The 15,114-nt window shown below is 49.2% G+C and overlaps 1 protein-coding gene across 2 annotated transcripts in view; it reads right to left on the minus strand.

Moving 5' to 3' along the window:
• LOC129715132 (mitogen-activated protein kinase kinase kinase 3-like) overlaps positions 1-15,114 on the minus strand; it is a 71,735-nt gene that overhangs the window by 37,945 nt on the left and 18,676 nt on the right. For both annotated transcript variants that reach the window (XM_055664997.1, XM_055664998.1), the window contains one exon: positions 4,350-4,434. In XM_055664997.1, coding sequence (XP_055520972.1) covers positions 4,350-4,368 — 19 coding nt within the window. In that variant the 5' untranslated portion in view covers positions 4,369-4,434. The remainder of the gene's footprint in view (positions 1-4,349; positions 4,435-15,114) is intronic.

Consider the following 15,114-nt stretch of genomic DNA (forward strand, 5'->3'; position numbering starts at 1 on the left):
TGATCAGCCATTATCACATTGATTGGCGGGGCTGGCTCGAAGGCCTGAAAGGCCCACTCCTGCACCTATTGTCTATTGTCTATTGAAACCAAAGATCTCGGAGAAAACCCATGCAGGTCACGGGAAGAACGTGCAAACTTCGTACAGACGGCACCCGTAGTCGCGATGGAACACGGGTCTCCGGCGCTGCATTCGCTGTGAGGCAGCAACTCTACCGCTGCGCCACCGTGCCCGTTTTTGCAGAGTCTGTGTTATTGTCTCCTGCAGAACACCTTGGGTTGTTGTACACTCCCACAGATCCCGTGTCAGTCCACGCCCGTGAACTTTGCGTTTGCTAACTGCGCTCGTGGGCGTGGTCCATCATCATTCACTGATAAACGTTGGAGTGGATGCAGCTCATCTGCAGGAGCAGCTGACTCAGTGGTTAAATAAGAGCAACATTCCTCTCTAGTCCAGTGAACTTGCAGATTGGGTGTTTAAGAAGGAACTGCAGATGCTGGAAAAATCGAAGGTAGACAAAAATGCTGGAGAAACTCATTCCATCGCTAAAGAAGGGTCTCGACCCAAAACATCACCTGTTCCTTCGCTCCATAGATGTTGCCTCACCCGCTGAGTTTCTCCAGCATTTTTATCTACCTTGCAGGTTGGGTGAGTAACATCCAGCTGTGAACGGCATGGCAATTTGGACAGAGTGCATTTTCACCCAGAGAGTTGTGAATCGGGGGAATTCTGTGCCACAGAAGGCAGTGGAGGCCAATTCACTGGATGTTTTCAAGAGGGAGTTAGATTTAGCTCATAGGGCTAACGGAATCAAGGGATATGGGGAGAAAGAGTAGGAACGGGGTACTGATTGTGGATGATCAGTCATGATCATATTGAATGGCGATGCTGGCTCGAAGGGCCGAATGGCCTACTCCTGCACCTATTGTCTATGTTTCTAAGAGTGCTAACAAAATGGCAGCATTTCCAAACTGTTGCAACCAGATGTTTAAGGTGAGATCGGGAAGATTTAATAGGAACCTGAGGGGCAACTTTGTCACCCAGAGGGTGGTGGGTGTATGGAACGAGCTGCCAGAGGAGGTAGGTGAGGCTGGGACTATAACAACTTTCAAAAGACTCTTGGGCAGGTACATGGATAGGAAAGGTTTAGTGGGATATGGGCCAAACTCGGGCAGGTGGGACAAGTGTAGATGGAGCATTGTCGACAGCATAGACAAGTTGGGCCAAATGGCCTGCAAATGGCCTCTATGTAACCAATGACTTCTTGATTTGATTGATTGATTTGCTGGCTTTTCTTTGCACTAAACGTTATTCCTTTATCATGTATCTGTACACTGTGAACGGATCGATTGTAATCATGTATTGTCTTTCCGCTGACTGGTTAGCACGCAACAAAAGCTTTTCACTGTACCTCGGTACATGTGACAATTAGCTAAACTGAAGTGGCAACATAAGTCGGTGAAGTGGTAAAGAAGGCAAATGATATGCTTGCCTTGAGAGGTGGGACATCGAGTACAAGAGTCATGAATCCATGATGTAGCTCCAGTGAGACCACACCTGCAGTTTTGGCTCCCTAATTTGAGGAAGGACATTCTTGCTATTGAGGGAGTGCAGCGTAGGTTTACAAGGTTAATTCCTGGGATGGCGGGACTGTCATATGCTGAGAGAATGGAGCGGCTGGGCTTGTACACTCTGTCCAGAACCAGGGGCCACACACAGTTTAAGAATAAGGAGTAACCCATTTAGAATGGAGACGAGGAAACACTTTTTCTCACAAAGAGTTGTGAGTCTGTGGAATTCTCTGCCTCATAGGGCGGTGGAGGCCTGTTCTCTGGATACTTTCAAGAGAGAGCTAGAGAGGGCTCTTAAAGATAGCGGAGTCAGAGGATATGGGGAGAAGGCAGGAACGGGCTACTGATTGGGGATGATCAGCCATGATCACATTGAATGTCGGTGTTGGCTCGAAGGGCTCAATGGCCTACTCCTGCACCTATTGTCTATTGTCTATTTATAGAACTTTGGTTAGTTGAATAGATGTGGATGGATCACTTGCAGGCAGAGGGAGACTAGTTCAACTTGGCAGAAGAGGACGCACAGAAGGTGACCAGGGTGGTCTGTTTCTTCAGTTCAGTTTAGAGATACAGTGCGGAAACAGGCCCTTCAGCCCACTGAGTCCATGCCGACCAGCGATCCCCGCACACTAACACTATCCTACACACACACTGGGGACAATTTACATTTATACCAAGCCAATTAACCTACAAACCTGCACGTCTTTGGAGTGTGGGAGGAAACCGGAGCACCCGGAGAAAACCCACGCAGGCCACGGGGAGAACGTACAAACTCCGTACAGACAGCACCCATAGTCGGGATCGAACCCGGGTCTCCGGCGCTGAGAGGCAGCAACTCTATCGCTGAGCCACCATGACTGCCCCTTTCGCTAAAGTGAAGTAACGGTAAACTGTTGCCACACAGATGAGAGCACCTTCCGTGTTATTCAGAGTGGCGTGTTTATCTAAGTGGGAATGTGGATGTATCCTGTAGGGTTAGTGAGGGGGGCCCACATTCTTCCTTGTATCCACATTGGAGTGGGCGGTGGGAGCCTTGTCCGTAGATAATGACATCCCAAAGGAACGGTGGCAAGGCAGTCATGGAAAGTTATGCAATCTGTGTATATATATATATATATATATCCCTCTTCACAATGCTCAGTTGGTCAGTTCTGTTTAGTTTATTACCACGTGTACCAAGTTACAGCGAAGAGCTTTTTGTTGCATGCTGACCAGTCCACACAGGTTCACAAGAACTTAGTAGTTGAGGCCAGTTCATTGGCTATATTTAGGAGGGTTAGATGTGGCCCTTGTAGCTAAAGGGATCAGGGGGTATGGAGAGAAGGCAGGTATGGGATACTGAGTTGGATGATCAGCCATGATCACATTGAGTGGCGGTGCAGGCTCGAAGGGCCGAATGGCCTACTCCTGCACCTATTGTCTATGTTTTTATGTTTCTAAATAGTAGCAGAATTAGGCCATTCGGCCCATTGAGTCCACACTGGCATTCAATCATGGCTGATCTATCTCTCCCTCCTAACCCCATTCTCCTGTCTTCACCCCATAACCCTTGACACCCGTACTAATCAAGAATTTATCTATTTCTGCCTTAAAAACATCCAGCCGTCTGTCATAATGAGTTCCACGGACATGTGACAATACATGATTACTATCAATCTATTTACAGTGTGTAGATGATACATGATAAGGGAATAACGTTTAGTGCAAGGTAAAGCCAGTAAAGTCCGATCAAGGATAGTCCAAGGGTCACCAATGAGGTCGATAGTAGTTCAGGACTACTCTCTGGTTGTGGTAGGATGGTTCAGTTGCCTGAAAACAGCTGGGAAGAAACTGTCCCTGAATCTGGAGGTGTGTGCGTTTTCACACTTCTGTACCTTTTGCCCGATGGGAGAGGGGAGAAGAGGGAGTGGCCGGGGTGCGACTGGTCCTTGATGATGCTGCTGGCCTTGCCGAGGCAGCGTGAGGTGTAGATGGAGTCAATGGAAGGGAGGTTGGTTTGTGTGATGGTCTGGGCTGCGTCCACAATTCCCTGCAATTTCTTGTGGTCTTGGATGGAGCTGTTCCCAAACCAAGCTGTGATGCATCCAGATAGAGTGGTTCCCATTGTGCATCTGTAGAAGTTGGTGAGAGTTGTTGGGGACATGCCGATCTTCCTCAGCCTTCTAAGGAAGTAGAGGCGTTGGTGTGCCTTCTTGGTCGTTGCTTCAATATGTGTGATCCAAGAGAAGTTGTTGGTGATATTGACATCCTTCGCCCAACACCTCTGCACAGTTTGCAATAACCAACCTGATCTCCCGGTGGCCCAGCACTTCAACTCCCCCTCCCATTCCGAATCCGACCTTTCTGTCCTGGGCCTCCTCCATGGCCAGAGTGAGTCCCACCGCAAATTGGAGGAGCAGCACCTCATATTTCGCTTGGGTAGTTTACACCCCAGCGGTATGAACATTGACTTCTCCAATTTTAGGTAGTCCTTGCTTTCTCCTTCCTTCCCCTCCCCTTCCCAGCTCTCCCACTGTCTCCGCCTCGTCCTTTCTTCTCCCCCCCCCCCCACCCACATCAGTCTAAAGAAGGGTCTCGACCCAAAACGTCACCTATTCCTGCTCTCCATAGATGCTGCCTCACCCGCTGAGTTTCTCCAGCATTTTTTGTCTACTTTCGACTTCCTTTTAAATCTCTCCACTCTCACCTTCAGCCTGCGCCCTCTAGTTTAAGAACTCTACACCCGGGTAACAAGACAGAGAGTCCTCACATTCTCCACGTACAAAACGATCAACTTACCCATGGTTACTGTCAACATCAGGACCAGCTGTCTCGATGTCAAACTCGTTAAGTTAAGGGCCTGTCGTCACATAGTGTCATTATCCTGCAGAGGAGACCACAAACAAAGAGTATCCGTTAGTTTAAAAAACTTTTTAAAAGTCTTTCTTCAAATATTATTTTTAAAAGATGAAAAATATTTTATGATGTTTTCTCTCATATCACATTGTCATGGACTTAACTCCAATATTCAAGATATTTAATTTGGTTTGAAGATACAAAATGGTGGCACGGTGGCGCAGCGGTAGAGTTGCTGCCTTACCGCACCAGATCCTGACCACGGGTGCTGTCTGTATGGAGTTTGCACGTTCTCCCCGTGACCTGCGTGGGTTTTCTCCAGGTGCTCCGGTTTCATCCCACACTCCAAAGACGTGCAGGTTTGTAGGTTAAATGGCTTCTGCACATTGGCCATAGTTTGTGTGGGATAGAACTAGTGTACGAGTGATCTATGATCAGCAGGCACTCTGTGAGCCAAAGGGCCTGTTTCCACGCTGTATCTCTAAACTAAACTAAATTCTATCCATGTACCTGTCCAAGTGTTTTTTTAATGTTATATATAGTACAGAGTGCTGGAGTAACTCAGCGGGTCAGGCAGCATCTGTGGAGAACATGGATAGGTGACGTTTCACAGAGTGCTGGAGTAAATCAGCGGGTCAGGCAGCATCTGTGGAGAAAATGGATAGGTGACGTTTCACAGAGTGCTGGAGTAACTCAGCGGGTCAGGCAACATCTGTGGAGAACATGGATAGGTGACGTTTCACAGAGTGCTGGAGTAACTCAGCGGGTCAGGCAGCATCTGTGGAGAACATGGATAGGTGACGTTTCACCGAGTGCTGGAGTAACTCAGCGGGTCAGGCAGCATCTGTGGAGAGAAGGAATGGGCGACGTTTCGGGTTGAGACCCTTCTTCAGACTGTCTCTGGGTACGTGACAGATGACACCTCCAAAGGGAGCAGGTTTGACAATAGACAATAGGTGCAGGAGTCGGCCATTCGACCCTTCGAGCCAGCACCGCCATTCAATGTGATCATGGCTGATCATCCCCAATCAGTACCCCGTTCCTCCCTTCTCCCCATATCCCTGACTCCGCTATCTTTAAGAGCCCTATCTAGCTCTCTCTTGAAAGTATCCAGAGAACCGGCCTCCACCGCCCTCTGAGGCAGAGAATTCCACAGACTCACCACTCTCTGTGCGAAAAAGTGTTTCTTCGTCTCCGTTCTAAATGGCTTACCCCTTATTCTTAAACTGTGGCCCCTGGTTCTGGACTTCCCCAACATCGGGAACATGTTTCCTGCCTCTAGCGTGTCCAAGCCCTTAACAATCTTATATGTTTCAATAAGATGCCCCCTCATCCTCATGGTGGGCGTATGGCATTAACCATGCCGTGCGGTGAGGTAACCAGGCAACCAGTGTTTACCAGCCCGCCCACCACACACAACCAGACAGAGAATGTGCATTAAACCCTGTGCCATGAATCACTGCTTGCAGAGAGACACAGAGAGAGAGAGAGAGAGAGAACTTGCAAACCAGCAATCGCACAGCCCACAGCCGCGCCAAGCTTTACTAAGAGGCAAAACGTGGATAAGAAGGAACTGCAGATGCTGGAAAATCGAAGGTAGACAAAAGTGCTGGAGAAACTCAGCGGGTGCAGCAGCATCTATGGAGCGAAGCAAAACGTAGAGGAAGGAACTGCATATTCAATTCAATTCAATTCAATTCAATTCAATTCAATTCAATTCAATTCAATTCAACTTTAATGTCATTGCACAGATACAAGTATGGGTACAACGAAATGCAGTTTAGCGTCAGTCCATAGTAATAGTGCAATATAGAAATAAAAACACAGAATAAGCAAACAATGTGGACAGAGAGACTGGAGAAATCTATCGGCGGGACTCCGAGTTCAGCAATGTGATAGTGTTGTTGTGGAAGCTGTTCCTCATCCTACTAGTACGTGACCTGAGGCTCCTGTACCACCTCCCTGATGGGAGGAGGGCAAACAGTCCATGGTTAGGGTGGGAGGGGTCTTTGATGATCTTCCCGGCCCGTCTCAGACACTGTTTTCGGTGGAGGGCATCCATGGCAGGGAGCGGGGCACCGATGATGTACTGAGCGGTGTTCACCACCCGTTGTAGTGCCTTCCTGTCCGCTACGGTGCAACTGCTGTATCATACCGTGAAGCAGGTGGTCAGGATGCTTTCGATGGTACAGCGGTAAAAGTTGGTCAGGATCTGGGGGGACAGGTGAGCTTTCTTGAGCCTCCTCAGGAAGTAAAGGCCTTTTTGATCAGCTTGGAGGTGTTGAGGGACCAGGACAGATCCTCTGAGATGTGTACCCCGAGGAATTTGTAGTTGGAGACGCGCTCCACCTCAGTCCCGTTTATATGGATGGGGGTATGTCTGCCCCCTCTGATCTTCCTGAAGTCGACAATAATTTCCTTCGTCTTCTTGGAGTTGAGGACAAGGTTATTGTTGGTACACCAGGGTGCCAGGTTCTGGACCTCATCCCTGTAGGCTGACTCGTCGTTGTCGCTGATCAGTCCTACTACCGTGGTATCGTCAGCAAACTTAATAATGGCATTGGATCCGTACTTTGGGATGCAGTCGTGGGTGAAGAGGGAGTAGAGGAGAGGGCTGAGCACACAGCCCTGTGGCACGCCGGTGTTCAGTGTTATAGTGGAGGAGGTGAGGTTATTGACCCTAACAGACTGTGGTCTGTTAGTGAGGAAATCCAGTGTCCAATTGCAGAGGGAGGTGGAGATGCCAAGTCCGCTGAGTTTGGTGATCAAGCTGGCGGGGATGACAGTGTTAAAGACGGAGCTGAAATCAATGAACAACAACCTGATGTAGTCCAGGTGGGTCAGCGCAGAGTGTAGGGCCGCAGACATGATGTCCTCTGTAGACCTGTTGGTCCAGTAGGCAAACTGATGGGGGTCCAGTGTGGGGGGGAGGCTGGCTTTGAAGTGAGGCAAGATCAGCCGCTCAAAGCACTTCGCGATGACAGGGGTGAGTGCCACTGGGCGGAAGTCGTTGAGACTCCCTGTAGCTGACTGTTTGGGCACTGGCACGATGGTTGATGTCTTGAGGCAAGTGCGGACAACAGGTTTAATGGTTGCAGGTGCAGGTTTAAACCGAAGATAAAGACAAAATGCTGGAGTAACTCAGCGGAACAGGCAGCATCTCTGGAGAGAAGGAATGGGCGACGTTTCGGGGGCGAGACCCTTCTTCAGACTGGTTAGGGATAAGGGAAACGAGAGATATAGACGGCGATGGTGTGAGATAAAGAACAATGAATGAAAGATCTGATCTGCATTAACACTGCTATGCAGTCATAGAGACAAGGAGAATACAGTGTGGAAACGGACCCTTCAGCCCAACTTGCCCACACCGGCCAACATGCCCCATCTACACTAGTCCCACCTGCCTACGCTTGGTCCATATCCCTCCAAACCTGTCCTATTCATGTACCTGTCTAACTGTTTCTTAAACATTGGGATAGTCCCAGCCTCAACTACCTCCTCTGGCAGCTTGTTCCATACACCCATCACCATCTGTGTGAAAAAGTTACCCCTCAGATTCCTATTAAATCTGTTCCCCCTTCACCTTGAACCAATGCCCTATGGTCCTCGATTCCCCTACTCTGGGCAAGAGACTCTGTGCATCTACCCGATCTATTCCTCTCATGATTTTGTACCTCTATAAGATCAAGTTAAAGGCATTTATCCCGGAAGATGTGGCGATTGGTGGGGTCACGTTGGAGGTGGCGAAACTGACGGAGGATAACTTTTTGTACATCCACCATGGCATGGTGGGGTGAAAGGTCAGCCCTTCAAGGGGGACATCCTGGCCCTTGTTGCGATATGCGGGGATGGGGAGAGAGAGCTCTATCTTGCGGGGTATGGAAGACATCCCTGGTGCACAGCCTCATTTATGGTGGGTGGAGGGGAACCCCCGTTCCCTGAATAGTGAGGACATTTCAGATGTCCTGGTGTGGAACGCCTCATCCGTGGAGCAGATGCGGCGTTTCTTGCAGGAGCCTGTGGGTGTGATGGGATGGAGTCCTTACATAAAGCAGGGTTTCTATAAGTGTTGTCTCATCCTATATTCCAGGGAGTCAGTGGGTTTATAGTGTATTTCGGTCAGAAGTCTATCACCTCCCGGGGAGATAGTGAGGTCAAGGAATGGTAGGGAAGTGTCGGAAATGGTCCAGGTGTATTTGAGTGCCGGATGGAAGTTCGTGGTGAAGTGGATGAAGTCAGTCAGTTGTGTGCGGGTGCAGGAGGTGGCACCAAAGCAGTCGTCGATGTAGCGGAGGTAGAGGTCGGGGATGGGGCCCTGGTATGTATTGAACAAGGATTGCTCGACGTAACCTACAAATAGGCAGGCATAGCTGGGGCCCATGCGTGTGCCCATAGCTACGCCTTGTATTTGGAGGAAATGGGAGGAGTCGAACGTGAAGTTATTGAGGGTAAGGACCAGCTCCGCTAGGCGGAGGAGAGTGTCCGTGATATCTATCTAGCTCTCCCTTGAAAACATCCAGTGAATTCCACATTCACAACTCTCTGGGTGAAAATGTTTTTCCTCATCTCAGCCCTAAAGGGCCCACCCCTTATTGTTAAACTGTGACCCCCGGTTGTAGACTCCCCCAACATTTTTTCTTGCATCCAGCCTGTCCAATTCCTTAATAATTTTATTTGTTTCTATAAGATTGCCTCTCATCCTAAATTCCAGAAAATACAAGCCCAGTCAACCAATTCTTTCATCAGATGTCCGTCCCGCCATCCCGGGAAATAACCTTGTGAACCTACGCTGCACTCCCTCAATAACAAGAATGTTCTTCCTCAAATTAGGGGACCCAAACTGCACACAATACTCCAGGTGTGATCTCACTAGGGCTCTGTACAACTGCAGAAGGACCTCTCCCTATGAAGGCCATGTTCCCGATGTTGGGGGAGTCCAGAACCTGGGGCCACACAGTTTAAGAATAAGGGGTAGGCCATTTCGAACTGAGATGAGGAAAAACCTTTTCACCCAGAGAGTAGTAGAATTCTCTGCCACAGAAGGCAGTGGAGGACAAATCACTGGTTGCATTCAAAAGAGAGCTAGATGGAGCTCTTAGGGTTAGCAGAATCTGGGGAGAAGGCAAGAACGGGGTACTGATTGGGGATGATCAGGCATGATCACATTGAATGGCGGTGCTGACTCGAAGGGCCGAATGGCCTACGCCTGCACCTATTGTCTATTTGTTCTATGGGGGTGGGTGTGTTTTGAATAATTTAATATTGTAAATACTTGAATAAATCTATTTTTGGTAAAAACTAACTGTGTCTGTGGATGACAGGGCGAGTACAAGTCATGTTACCATCAGTCTGCTGTGAATCAGCTCGTAGCTGCCGTCAGTACTGGTCACCCCAGCCTCCATTTCACCAAGCAAACACTACACACACTCACATACACAGCATACACACACACACACACACACGCACACTCACCCGCTCAGGCACATCTCACACACGCACACACACACGCACACTCACACACACCCGCTCACGCACATCTCACACACGCACATCTCACACACACACTCACACACACACACAAACTCACACACACAATTCACACCCACATACACACACGCTCTCACACGCACACACACACACGCACGCACACACACACACACTCACACTCACACAATTCACACCCACATACACACACACGCTCACACACGCACACACACACGCACGCACACACGCACTGCTCCCACTCACACACGCACACACACACACTCACACACACACACACACACACACACGCACACACGCTCACACACACACACACACACACACGCACACACACACACACGCGCACACACACACGCCTCACACACACACACACACACACACACACACACACACACACTCACACACACACACTCACACACACGTGCGCACACACACGTGCGCACACACACGTGCACACACACACGTGCGCACACTCACACACAAACATGCTCACACACACACACACACACACACACGAGCACACACGCACACACACACACGTGCGCACACTCGCATACATACACGCTCACTCACCACACATCAACCACACGCTCACGCACACACAACTCACGCACACACACAACTCACACACACACACAACTCACACACACACACAACTCACACACACACACAACTCACACACACACACTCACACACGCTGCCAGGGGTGGGTGGTGGAGGCAGAGACAATGTTTAAGAGGCTTTTAGACAGGCACGTGGATATACAGCGAATGGAGGGATACGGATCACGTCCTGGCAGAGGGGATTAGATGAACTTTGACAACATATTTGTCACAGGCATTGTGGGCTGGTAGGCACGCTCTTGTGTTCAGTTTAGTTTTAGTTCAGAGATACAGAGCGGAAATAGGCTCCTCAGACCACCGGGTCCGCGCCGTCCAGCGATCCCCGCACAGTTAACGGCCTGTCCCACTTGCCGATATTTTCGGCGACTGCCAGCAACATATCAGGGTCGCCAAAAGATTTTGAACATTTCAAAATCCAGCGGCAACAAAAATGCGTGAAAAAACCGCCGCTCGTCAATACGTCGTCATGCCGCGTCACGGCAGCGTCGTACGTCATCAAGCCGCGTATTTTTCAGTGAACTGATACGTCAGTCAATGATGTCGGCAGTCGCCAAAAATAATCTCCAAGTGGGACAGGCCCTCAACACTATCCTACACACACTAGGGACAATCGACACATCAGTGAAAATCCTTAACCTACAAACCTGTACGGCTTTGGTGTGTGGGAGGAAACCGGAGCACCCGGAGAAAACCCACGTGATCGCAGGAAGAACATGCAAACTCCGTACAGACAGCACCGGTAGTCAGGATGGAACCCGGGTCTCTGGCGCTGCGAGGGAGCATCTCTACCGCTGCGCTGCCGTGCAGCTCCCCTGCACCCTTTGCAAAGTCTCCAGATCTTCCCCGCAATGGGATGACCAGAAATGCAAATAGTCCAAATGCATAGGAGTGTTGAGGAAGGAACTGCAGATGCTGGTTTAAACCGAAGGTAGACAACGAACAGCTGGAGTAACTCAGCAGGACAGGCAGCGTCTCTGGAGAGTAGGAATGGGTGACGTTTTGGGTCAAGACTTATTTGTGGAATTCCCTGCCACAGAGGGCCATGGAGGCCAAGTCACTGGATGGATTTAAGAGAGAGTTAGATAGAGCTCTAGGGGCGAGTGGAATCAATGGATACGGGGAGAAGGCAGGCACGGGTTATTGATCGGGGACGATCAGCAATGATCGCAATGAATGGCGGTGCTGGCTCGAAGGGCCGAATGGCCTCCTCCTGCAGCTATTGTCTATGTTTCTATGTTTCAGTCCAAATGCAGCAGGACTAATGCCTGACTACGTTCCCCGACGCACACACGATGCCTCAAGTACTGAAGGCAGCATAACAACAGCAGCAACACTGGAACAGTAACAAAGTCTGATGCAATCGTCTCTGCGTGAATGCGTCTACGAGGGATCTCCACTCTGTATCTGGTTTCTGGAATCTCCAGAGACTACACTTGGAGTAAACAGCTGGTCTGGGTCACATCTGCAGTCCATGTTTGAATTTCCTCACTTCTAACATGCACGCTCTATCCCAGCCAAGTCATTAAGGGGCCTGCCCCACTGAGACGATCCTTCAAGCGACTGCCTGCTGATACAGACACACACCGCGATGAACAGGAAGGTTGGCACTGTAATTAAGATGGCTGAAGCACAGTGTACAGTAAGTTTTTTTTTTTAAAGGGGGGGCGGAGATGGGGGGGGGGGGGGGGGGGTGGAGGAGAGTGGAGACAACTTTTACGAAGCCAAAGATACACGGCTGTGAAGCTCGGCGGACATTAACATTACCGGTCGGTTATCCTTGGTTCTGAAAACTGCTTACGTTTTTTTCCCCCAACGAAATTCACCAGTCAGCACCGGCTACAACCTACGAGAACCTTCGACCTCCTGGCAATCCACTAGGACCTCCTGGTGACCCACCGACGGCACAAGAATTCTCGCTACTGTGCAGGAGTAGGCCATTCAGCCCTTCGAGCCAGCACCGCCATTCAATGTGATCATGGCTGATCATCCACAATCAGTACCCCGTTCCTGCCTTCTCCCCATATTCCCTGACTCCGCTATCTTCAAGAGCCCTATCTAGCTCTCTCTTGAAAGTATCCAGAGAACCGGTCTCCACCGCCCTCTGAGGCAGAGAATTCCACAGACTCACAACTCTCTGTGTGAAAAAGTGTTTCCTCGTCTCCGTTCTAAATGGCTTACCCCTCATTCTTAAACTGTGGCCCCTGGTTCTGGACTCCCCCAACATCTGGAACACGTTTCCTGCCTCTAGCGTGTCCAAATCCTTAACAATCTTAGATGTTTCAATGAGATGCCCTCTCATCCTTCTAAACTGCAGAGTGCACAAGCCCAGCCGTTCCATTCTCTCAGCAGAAGACATCCCAGGAATGTTGAGTCTATCTTAAGTCATTAAGTCACCTCTCCAGTATACCATGAAATCATGTTACAATTCAAACATAGAACAGTACAGCACAGGAACAGGCCCTTCAGCCCACAATGTCCGTGCTGTACATGACGTCACGTTAAACTAATCCCCTCTGCCTGCACGTGATCCGTATCCCTCTATTCCCTGCATATCCATGTTCCTGTCTAAAAGCCTCTTAAACACCACTATCGTATCTGCCTCCACCCCCCACCCCTGGCAGCGTGTTCCAGGCACCCACCACCCTCTGTGTAAAATACCTGCCCCGCACATCTCATTTTAAATCTGCCATACTCACTAAAAAACTACGTTGAAAAGACATTTGTTTAAGGAGGAACTGCAGATGCTGTAAAAATTGAAGGTAGACAAAAAATGCTGGAGAAACTCAGCGGGTGAGGCAGAAACATAGAAAATAGGTGCAGGAGTAGGCCATTCGGCCCTTCGAGCCTGCACCGCCATTCAATATGATCATGGCTGATCATCCAACTCAGTATCCTGTACCTGCCTTCTCTCCATACCCCCTGATCCCTTTAGCCACAAGGGCCACATCTAACTCCCTCTTAAATATGGCCAATGAACTGTGGCCTCAACTACCTTCTGTGGCAGAGAATTCCAGAGATTCACCACTCTCTGTGTGAAAAATGTTTTTCTCATCTCGGTTCTAAACGATTTCCCCTTTATCCTTAAACTGTGACCCCTTGTCCTGGACTTCCCCAACATCGGAACAATCTTCCTGCATCTAGCCTGTCCAACCCCTTAAGAATTTTGTAAGTTTCTATAAGATCCCCCCTCAATCTTCTAAATTCTAGCGAGTACAAGCCGAGTCTATCCAGTCTTTCTTCATATGAAAGTCCTGACATCCCAGGAATCAGTCTGGTGAACCTTCTCTGTACTCCCTCTACGGCAAGAATGTATTTCCTCAGATTAGGAGACCAAAACTGTACGCAATACTCCAGGTGTGGTCTCACCAATACCCTGTACAACTGCAGTAGAACCTGCCTGCTCTTATACTCAAATCCTTTGCTATGAATGTTAACATTCGCTTTCTTCACTGCCTGCTGCACCTGCATGCCTACTTTCAATGACTGGTGTACCATGACACCCAGGTCTCGTTGCATCTCCCCTTTTCCTAATCGGCCACCATTTAGATAATAGTCTACTTTCCTGTTTTTGCCACCAAAGTGGATAACCTCACATTTATCCACATTATACTGCATCTGCCATGCATTTGCCCACTCACCAAGCCTATCCAAGTCACCTTGCAGCCTCCTAGCATCCTCCTCACAGCTAACACTGCCCCCCCAGCTTCGTGTCATCCGCAAACTTGGAGATGTTGCCTTCAATTCCCTCATCCAAATCATTAATATATATTGTAAATAGCTGGGGTCCCAGAACTGAGCCTTGCGGTACCCCACTAGTCACTGCCTGCCATTGTGAAAAGGACCCGTTTACTCCTACTCTTTGCTTCCTGTTTGCCAGCCAGTTCTCTATCCACATCAATACTGAACCCCCAATGCCATGTGCTTTAAGTTTGTATACTAATTTCTTATGTGGGACCTTGTCGAAAGCCTTCTGGAAGTCCAGATACACCACATCCACTGGTTCTCCCCTATCCACGCTACTAGTATAAATATTAACTTCTCTAAGTTCAAGTAACTGCTGCATTCCCTCCCTCTCTATCCCTCCCCCACACATCGCATCAGCTTCTCGTTTTCACCCAACAAACAGCTAACAACGGCCTGTTCCCTTTGTCATCGTTACTTTTTTGCATATCTTTCATTCATTGTTCTTTATCTCTCCACATCACCGTCTATATCTCTCATTTCCCTTTCCCCTAACCAGTCTGAAGAAAGGTCTCGACCCGAATCGTCACCCATTCCTTCTCTCCACAGGTGCTGCCTGACCCGCTGAGTTACTCCAGCACTCTGTGAAACGTCACCTATCCATGTTCTCCACAGATGCTGCCTGACCCGCTGAGTTACTCCAGGATCTTGTTGTCTATCCTCGGTTTAGAATTGTGGTGGGAACAGGATCAGTGGTGATGTTCAGAATGGAATCTAGTTAATCCCCGAAAAAAGTTGAACGAATCCTGGACAAGTTAGTGGTGACCATCATCACACAACCTTTGCACCTTGTGCGGTCAAAGTGTTGCCACGTCATAGGCTGGAGCAGAGTGAACAAGTCC

This window comes from Leucoraja erinacea, unplaced genomic scaffold, assembly GCF_028641065.1.
Source record: "Leucoraja erinacea ecotype New England unplaced genomic scaffold, Leri_hhj_1 Leri_102S, whole genome shotgun sequence".
NCBI classification, from domain to species: Eukaryota; Metazoa; Chordata; class Chondrichthyes; order Rajiformes; family Rajidae; genus Leucoraja; species Leucoraja erinaceus.